The sequence below is a fragment of the Borostomias antarcticus genome, assembly GCF_949987555.1.
Source record: "Borostomias antarcticus genome assembly, chromosome: 1".
NCBI classification, from domain to species: Eukaryota; Metazoa; Chordata; class Actinopteri; order Stomiiformes; family Stomiidae; genus Borostomias; species Borostomias antarcticus.
In genome coordinates this window covers 39,952,640-39,962,283 of record NC_140234.1, presented here as the reverse complement: position 1 = coordinate 39,962,283, position 9,644 = coordinate 39,952,640, and the positions used below count along the sequence as shown (strand labels likewise).

General features: G+C 44.1%; 1 protein-coding gene across 1 annotated transcript in view; it reads left to right on the top strand.

The window, feature by feature from the left end:
* Positions 1-9,644, top strand: part of dync2h1 (dynein cytoplasmic 2 heavy chain 1) — a gene marked incomplete at its 5' end in the record, with an annotated part of 236,486 nt that overhangs the window by 84,848 nt on the left and 141,994 nt on the right. Inside the window, 6 exons of the mRNA XM_084443002.1 lie at positions 299-441; positions 1,492-1,573; positions 1,918-2,078; positions 5,274-5,411; positions 7,771-7,884; positions 8,087-8,247. Coding sequence (XP_084299128.1) covers positions 299-441; positions 1,492-1,573; positions 1,918-2,078; positions 5,274-5,411; positions 7,771-7,884; positions 8,087-8,247 — 799 coding nt within the window. The remainder of the gene's footprint in view (positions 1-298; positions 442-1,491; positions 1,574-1,917; positions 2,079-5,273; positions 5,412-7,770; positions 7,885-8,086; positions 8,248-9,644) is intronic.

The following is a 9,644-nucleotide window of genomic DNA, read 5'->3' as shown; positions in this document are numbered from 1 at the left end:
CTCCGCAGGGACAGGACTAACGCTGGAACACTCAGTCAGCCACAGACACACTAACCCCCACCTCTCTCTCTCTCTCTCTCTTTCTCTCTTTCTCTTTCTCCCTCTCTCTCTCTCTCTCTCTCCCTCTCTCTCTCTTTCTCCCTCTCTCCCTCTCTCTCTCTCTCTCTCTCTCTGTCTCTTTCCCTCTCTCTCTGTCTCTCCCTCTCTCTCTTTCTCTCTCTCCCTCTCTCACTCTCTCTCTCCCTCTCCCTCTCTCTCTCCCCTTCTCTCTCCTTCTCTCTCACTCTCTCTCTCTCAGGGATTCAGAGGAACCTGCACATAGTGTTAATCATGGACTGCACCAACGCCAACTTCACCATCAACTGTGAGAGCAACCCGGCCCTGTACCGCCGGTGCTCCGTCCAGTGGATGGAGGGGTGGTCTGACAGCAGCATGAAGAAGGTGGGAGGAGAGGAGAGGGGGATGAGAGGAGAGGAGAGGGGGATGAGAGCACCAGAGTAAACACTTACAGCCCTCTCACTCTGGCCCAAAAATCTCACCAACACCCGCTAACAGCTGGCTTTCGTTTTTAGCATGAAAGTCCTTATGCAAAGAAAATATATGACCCTATATATTAACTGTCAATATATTATAGTATGTAAAATATATACAGTATATGAATATATTCTATATATGGAAATGTATTGTTTGATGTATTACATTATATCTTCCAATATATAGCAATATATTTTTGTTTCATAAGGAAGGGAACACTCAGCGTTCAGTCCCGTGACAAACGACCGACTGTCAGCAGAGTAAACGTTACCCCCCCTGTAGACGCTCTGATCTTCAGCCCTTTTCTGGCGCGACGATGGCACAATGATGAATCTGGACAGTGGCTAACCAGGCTAATAGTTGGCTAACGCTACGCTGGCTAAAAACAAAATGCTACTCTGTTAGCACCGCTGCACCAGAGGGATGGCCTCGCTAGCTGGTCCTAGCAGTACATCAGACCCAGTTTGACCACCTGCTGTCCAGAATCAGAATCAGCATATATGTGCTAGTTCTAGAAAGGCTATTGATGACGTTCAGAACCTCCATCTGCCTTATTCAGAGGATGACCTTTCTCTGGCCCAAAGCCAGATTTGCTGAGCCAAACTGTTCAAGGGGGCGCAGAGGATGCGTGTTTTGGAAGTGTTAATTGATCTGTCAAACTTGGTTTCATGACCCCTGGATGGGTGCTACGTGGAGAACGGTGAAGTAAACGATACAAAAATGTCACCTGATATTTCAAACTTTATGACCAGTGCTTTCCTCTATATTACAGTATGCATGCTATTGTTTATAGTCTGTTTTGTTATTACAGTATACAAGCCCTCTGTGTTTGCATAGTCCTGTCTCCAATGTGTCCTATGTGTCCTTTGTGTCCTTTGTGTCCTGTATGTCCTGTATGTCCTGTGTGTCCTGTATGTCCTGTGTGTCCTGTGTGTCCTGTGTGTCCTGTCCTGGTAGATTCCTCAGCTGCTGCTGGCCAAGATGGAGGAAGAGGGGGACAGCAGTAAAGGAGAGAAGGGCAACAAGAGGAAGAGTTCAGGTAGGACTCAACACCCCCTCACCCTCCTATAGGCTCTGTGTGTTCAGGTAGGACTCAACACCCCCCTCACCCTCCTATAGGCTCTGTGTGTTCAGGTAGAACACAACACCCCCCTCACCCTCCTATAGGCTTCTTCCTCACTCAAGAAGTTATTGATATGGAACAGAAGATCAGATTTAGACTAGTTTTCTCTTTCTGCCCCCCCCCCCCTCTCTCCCCCCCCTCTCTCTCCTCCCCCTCTCTGTCTCCTCCCTCCTCTTACCCCCCCCTCTCTCTCTCTCTCTCTCTCTCTCTCTCCCCCCCCCCCTCTCTCTCCCTCCCCCCCCCCCGGTCTCTGTGTCCAGGGTCAGGCCAGGAGGATCTGTGTCGCTCCTTCCTCCAGGTGCATGAGTCGTTCCGGGAGTACGGAGCCACGCCCAGCCAGTACCTGGCCTTCCTCCACGTTCACACCTCCATCTACAGCAGCAAGCAGAGCCAGCTCACACTGCAGCAGCAGCACCTCCAGGTACACACACACACACACACACACACACATACACACACACACACACACACTAGGGCTGGGCGATGTGTACTCAAATATGACATCACAAACATCATGATGGACGATGACATCATCCTATTGTGGCTTTAAAAATAAAAATAAAAGCCTAATCCTATAAAATAGCCTACAGATTTTCATTATTTTATAGGCCTATTGCTTATGCATTTACACTGTATTATTTGTCTTTTGATTAAGGTAAGCTACCTTTTAATTACAAAACGATAACAGGGAATTCCATAATAATATTCTCTATCTTTAGGTAGGCCTATAGGCCTCTAGGTTTCAGGTCCCGTTGGCAAGTCTAGGTTCTGATTGGCTCTTTCTAGGTTGTCAGTCAATATAAACCTGCAAATCAGATACAGGCCTAAGGCTTGAAGTAGGGCCCTATGATTTCAGTGGACAGAATGGCATATCGCGGACAGAATGGCATAATATGCCTTGATATCATGTCCATGAAAATCACAAACAAGATTGGTGACAAAGCGCAGCTTTGCAGCCCCGAAGACCGTTATATGACTCATTTATAAACATGTATAAATTATTTGTTAATGGTTAGTTCATTATAAACTAGTAGTTTATGACGGTCTTTGGGGCTGCAATAATGTCTACAAATGATTTGTAGACTTTTAGTAAATGTTTAACAAATCATTTGATAACATGAAAAACAAATAAATAAGGCATTCTTAAAATCATTTACAAATGCGTTACTACATATTAACTAACATTAATTGATGTTGAACAGATAATTTACAAGTACTGTTGATAATGTGTTATAAATCATCTACAGATCATTTGTGAATCTTTAACTAGTATATTTACAAATCATTTATGAATCATTTACACATGTTTATAAATTATCTGTTAATGATTAGTTCATTATTAACAAATGTTTTAGAAATGCCTTATAACTGATCATTATTATAAAGTGTTACCGATATTTTTATTCTCAATTTTTAGCATTTTGGCACTGGTGATTTTCCTTTGGCTCTGGCTAAAATCTCTTTGGGGGGTGCCAAAAATTCCTCTATGCAAGAAAAACCCAGATAATATTTGTATAATTTATAATATCTTATAATAATTATATAATAAAAGCATTTTTAATTATTTTACAAAGCAAGAATGCAGTCTTTCCAATAACATCACAGACGCCAGGTCCAACTGTACGCCCTTCTCCGGATAGAGCGCTCACTGAACGAGTAGGCTAATATCATCCCCTGCCTTTTACTGATACAGCGTTCACTGAATGAGTAGGCTAATATCATCCCATGCATTTTACTGATCAGCTGCCGCTGATAAATATGACAGGTGGAGTCCAGTCTTTAGATTTTTGTTTGGGCACGCCGCATTGACAGCTGTGTATTTTATAGCCTACATGTTTGTAGACTGTAGGCTATTGTACTGTATACTGTATTCTATCACTTTGACATTTTGCACTGTTCTGTCTTGCTATATTTATGCACCACTGCAAATTCCTCGTAGTAGGAAGCCTACTTGGCTAAATTAAAATCAGATTTTGATTGCCCGTGCTGGATTCGTCCTCTGACTTGCCAATACACCTGACACAAGAGTCAAGGGCGCGGATGACCGGTATTCATTCAGAGAAGTGACATCTGCGCACGACCCTGTAGTTGCACATCTATGGGGCTGGCGGGGAGTTTACCTATGCTAATTATGGCGCACAGCCACTTGCGAAACCATGGGATTCATCATTATGAGAAGGCAGGTACGAACTTATCCAGGGGTTTATGAACACATTGTGAATCAGACGGAACTTTCTTTAGAAACATTGGTCCTCATTCCTGAACATTTTCTTAAGTGTCTTCTTAAATGTCTTCTTACGAACTTCGTAAGACCAACCCTAAGAAAGATCCCCGCCGGATTCATGAATGGGTGGAAATGTGTTCCTAAACTGCCAAAGTGTTCTCAGCTGTGCTCCCCTTCTTAAGTTGAATGCGCGTTCTCGTACACCTGGATTTGCATACATTAACGCCCCGACAGCTCCTTACTACAGGGTCGTGTGCACACAAAATCCCAAGACAACGCGGAAAAAGTTGAGACGTTCCTAATTGACATGCTTGATGTTCAAGGTCACGTGCAAATTTGACGTTTTATTCGTCACATGCAACATAACCTACCAGTAAAATGAGCAGTGAGATGTTTCTGTTTCTGTGCACACTAAGCTTAAGCAAGGTGAAACAAACCAATACAAAATAACAAAAGAAAACAAGACGGTAGGCTATATATGGGCTTTTAATACAATATGCAAAATATATAACCTACATGAAAGGGATGGGATGTGCTGAGAGCAGATTGAATTGTAGCCTACAGTTTAGTTAAATGCATGAGTAGTCTACTTATGGATCTTGATAGGCCCTATATCTATATTATGTAGGACCATATGATATATTTTAGTTATGGATATTCACGTTTACAGTATTTACAGAATGTAGCTAGATGTGTCCATTCTGAGTACGAGTCTGAGTATAGCGACTGAGTTTAGTGCTTATTTATTAATTCACTGCCATTTGCAGTGTTTGTGTAGTGCTTTTATTTATTTTAGGACACCGCGATGCCTTCATGAATGTGAAACGTAATTGGAAATGATACAAATATCCTCGTATTTATGATTATGATTATTATTCAAGACTAGGAGGTCTGTAGACTTGATGTTAACGCAATCACCTCGGATTTCTCATAAATTCAGCCCTTGCGAACGGGCGCACTCCAATCTGGCCTATACCTATGACTGCATTTTCGCGTTCTTAAGTCCTGTTCCTAGATAAGAACAAATCCGAGATAAGAAACCATTCAGGAATGCCAGAATTGTCCCGGGAACTTCGTAAGTGGAGTTAAGAAGAAATTTCTTCTTAACTTCTTCTTAACTGCGTTCAGGAATGAGGTCCATTCTTAGGAAGACATTTAAAAACAGAACTTTAGAAGATATTAGTGAAAGAGACCCACTAAGCTGGGTGACTATCATAGATAGTTTGCTGGCAACTAGATTTGATGTGGCTTCAGTTTCGCATCATGTTATTATGTCCTTTTGTCATTATTTCGATAACAGCACACCTTGTTGTGTATCATCCCTTCCATGTATCTGCCATATATCACTAAGCCTTTATTATGTATGATTATGATTGGCTGTGTCTCCCCGAGGCGGGCGTGTCTAAGCTGAACGAGGCCAAGGCATTGGTTGATGAGCTGAAGAGGCGGGCGGCGGAGCAGAGTACCCTGCTGAAGACCAAACAACAGGAGGCCGACGCAGCCCTGCAGGAGATCACCACCTCCATGCAGGTGTGTTGTGTGTGTATCCCTGTGCTTCTGATATCCCTCTAAGCCTTTGGTGGTCAGGTGGCAGGCCTGGCTGTCTAATTTGCCACACACACACACACACACACACACACACACACACACACACACACACACACACACACACACACACACACACACCCCAATGACCTTTCATGTTCCTCTAATATGTCACCCTGATTTACCCATAAGCTTGCTGCGGCTTGTGTGTGTGTGTGCGCGTGTGTGTGTGTGTGTGTCTGTCTGTCTGATTTATGTGTCTGTAATATACCTGGTGTGTGTGTGTGCGTATGCGTGTATGTGTGTGTTTGTGTGTGTATACTGTACACTACAGCCTGTTGTCTGTGCTATGTGGAGATGTGACAGTTGGTAACAAAGTCACCAACAGGTCAGAGGTCAGGGACTCAAGACTCAAGTCTCCTTCAGGCTGGATCTCTTCCAAACCTGTCTCTCCTGTGTGCCCTAGTGTAGGACATACACACACCTGCCAAACGTCTGTCCCTGTCCGCCTAATGAGCCTTTAACATTCCGTGTGTGTGTGTGTGTGTGTGTGTGTGTGTGTGCGCATGCGTTTGTGTTTGTGTTTGGTTATCTCTGAACACTCGTCCCTTCCTGCTGGTTGGTTCGTCTCTGTTTGGAGGAGGAAAGGACAGGCGAGAGATGTGATAGGAGCTCATTCATTAGCTGAGATTTCCACCCATCTCCCTCTATGGGGGGGGGGGGGTGGATTCAGCACCGAGGAGAGAGAGGGGGAGAGAGAGAGAGATGGAGAGAGACAGAGAAGGGGGCGAGAGAGCGATGGATAGAGAGAGAGAGACAGGGGTGGAGAGAGGGAGATGGGGAAAGAGAGTCAGGGGTGGCGAGAGAGAGACAGGGGGGAGAGAGAGAAATGGAGAGAGAGATGGAGAGAGGGGGAGAGAGAGAGTGGGATGGAGAGAGACTCTGGATCCCTCAGCTCAATGAGATTGGGGAGTGATAATTAAGTAGTAGAACAAGTGTGCTTCTCGACCCTTAGTCTGGAGTCAAGCGCCCCTGGGCAGAGGGGCGGAGCCGGCCTAGCTTTCAAATCCAGCTGCGTTTGAAGATTATTTCACCGGGAACGTATAGTCAGGACTAAATGAAAAACTCACGTAATACACTACTGTTTCTGTAATGAAAGCCTAAACGTGATTAGTGAGAGTTAACGTGGAAGAAAGTCCAAGTAAATCGCACATTGTGTGTGGGATGTGCTACCGACAGATCGCTAGAGTGTAGGACTTGTTAGCAATACAGTAGGACCCCACTCATCCGAACTTCAGAGATCCGAACCTCCCGGTCTACCGGACAGGCTTAAAAAACTTCTTTCTTTTTTTTTGGAGCCTGCTATCTGGTTACTGGTGGAATTTTCATTACAGTACTGTAGGCCTACTTGCATTTAAATCTGACATAATATCCTACTGTGAATAAAAACAGAACTGTATGTAGACCTACATGTTGCCTGTAGGCTGTAGCCTACTGTCACGTTTCATTTCTTTGTTACTCTAATGTCAAGCGCAAAACGCGAACGAGAAACTGCATTCCTTGATAGCCAGAAACAGGTCAGCAACCTGAAGCAGAGGAGCATCGAGTCATTTTTCGTTCCCAGTTAATGGACTTCAGGAACACAGACGTGTTGTGAGCATGTAGATTAGCCTACTAGGCCTTAGCCTACATCAGTTGTTTTAGAGACTTTCTTTTAGGCTACAATGTGTCATTTCATTTATTTATTTATGGATTATCATTTGCTCTCATTGTTGTTGGGTTGTTTTTAGGCTATACCATTTTGTTCTGCGAATACAGTAGCCTATCGATGCAGCGTAGGCCTCATTTGAGAATAAAGTACTGTATTTGATCAAAGCATGCACTCAAGTGGAAAATCGTTTATTTTAGTCTATGCTACTGTAGGCCTATTATAGGCTAGGCTATATGAGGTTAGTTGGCTATTGCAATTTTGATGCATTTTCACAAGTAATTAAGGGTATTTATCGGTCTATTATGAGTCTATATGAAACAAGTATACCACTTATTGAATTTGGTGCATTTTAACATAAGTTTCAGTCATCCAGACATTTCAGAGATACGAACGACCTCCGGTCCCGTTGGGTTCGGATAAGTGGGGTCCTACTGTACTTGAAAAGTGGAAATCTGTGGTCAGTGACCAATCAGAGGTCAAACACACAGCCCGCTATCTGCGCAGGCCAATCGGCATCCGGTCCAAGATCCGATCGGATTCTCATTGGTGCCCACAGTGGTGCAGCAGTCGGGGGGGAGGGGCCTCTAGTGGCGATCGCTCTGTCAGAACGCGGCGGTGTGTCCTCTGTCTCAGAATGCCAGCGATCAGAAGACGGAGATGGAGAAGATCAAGGGGCGGATCGCCCAGGAGGCGTCCAAGATCCAGGAGCGCAAGGCCAGCATCGACGACGAGCTGAGGGAAGTCCAGGTAACCATGCAGGAAACCTAGACACATGCTTTACACATGCAGTGAATCTGTTAGTCTACACACACACAAACACACACACACACCCCTCATTCCCCCTCCGCACACACACACACACACTTCATTCCCCCTCTGCACACACAAACGCACACACACACACACACACACACACACCAGCTGACTGCTTGTGTCCCTATGTGCCCAGCCCCTGGTGGAGGAGGCCAGGCTCGCCGTGGGGAATATCAAGTCCGAGTCGCTGTCGGAGATCCGCTCGCTGCGCATGCCTCCTGACGTCATCAGGGACATCCTGGAGGGCGTGCTCAGACTCATGGGCATCTTCGACACTTCCTGGGTCAGCATGAAGAGGTGAGAGAGCAGGAGGGAGGGGGACAAGGAAGAAGACGGGAGAGAGAGAGGACAGGGACAGACCGGAAGGGAGGATGGAACAGTGGAGGAATATATATATACATCCCGGACGAGCCCCCATTTCATGTTACGACCCAGCTGTAGCTCCTCTCAGTCTAGGGTTGAGGAGCTGTAACACGAATTATACAACAGCTAGTTCCGACCACGCATTGTGATTGGCTAAGATGCATTCCAAGCAGTGCCTTAAAACCCTATAATGGCACTGGGTTAATCACCAAATGTATTCCTACTCCCTATCGCTTGTAGCATACTCACGTTGCCTAGCAATCGTAATTAAAGTCGGAACTAGCTGTTGTATCGCGGAGGTCTGAAACAACATATTTAAGCAAGACTGAACACTATAAACCCGTCTTTATCCCGCACCACAGCCGTGCCAATAAACCACAGTAAAGCACTCCCTCTCATGTCTTATTGCTTAAGGGGAGACACCCCAGGTGAATAGAAAAAAAAAATCCTTAATAGGTATCACCATCAAACTCCCCCAGTTTGTTAGGTACATTAAGGAGCATCTTTTTTGTATTACAAGTTTTCTGAAATCTTATGGATAAATATGCAAATTAGGCACTATATGCGCTAAATATGCGCTAATTTGCATAATTTCGGGACATCCATTTTTTTAACTGGTTCAAGCCAGATTCAAAATTCTTGTTTTATTTTGTTCACATATCCCTATTCAAACTTTGTCCAAGGGGGATTTTTGATATCTCTTTTCTTCACTTCAGAAATCTGAAAATACTGTCAACAGTCATAAAAAGACCAATTTTCGCCATGTTTTAGGGATAAACTGTTATATCAATCAGGCTATGAATGAAATTTAAAAAATCCCCCTTGGCCAAACCCTTCAGAATATGGATTGGAACAAAACTGGAAAGTTAGGTGTATGTAGGTGCTACTCAAGTGGTGGTTTTGATGTCCCTAAGATGAGAAATAACTCATTTTGAGAAAACGGGCTTTGAAAATTTGTATTGTAAAAAACCTAAATTTGTATTGTAAACCAATATTTACAAACACAATATCCAATCACATCATTAGTAACAACATTACACAACATCTGAAAACACATAGAAACTGAAAATTGAATAACACAGCATGTTGTGGATTCAAAATAGTCCAGGAGTAGACATTTTGTATAGAGAAGCAAGACCTGTTTAGTTGGAAGCCCACTCACCACGTCAAGGTACAGCCCACGAGTGGGGTGTTAGTAAGACGAGACTAGAGACGAGACAATGTTAGTAGGGAAGAGAACATTCCCTTTTAGAAAGCTTGTATTATTTTGTTAAACAGATCATGGACAAAGATAGACACATTTGACGAGGACATGCATGAGAAAACAGATT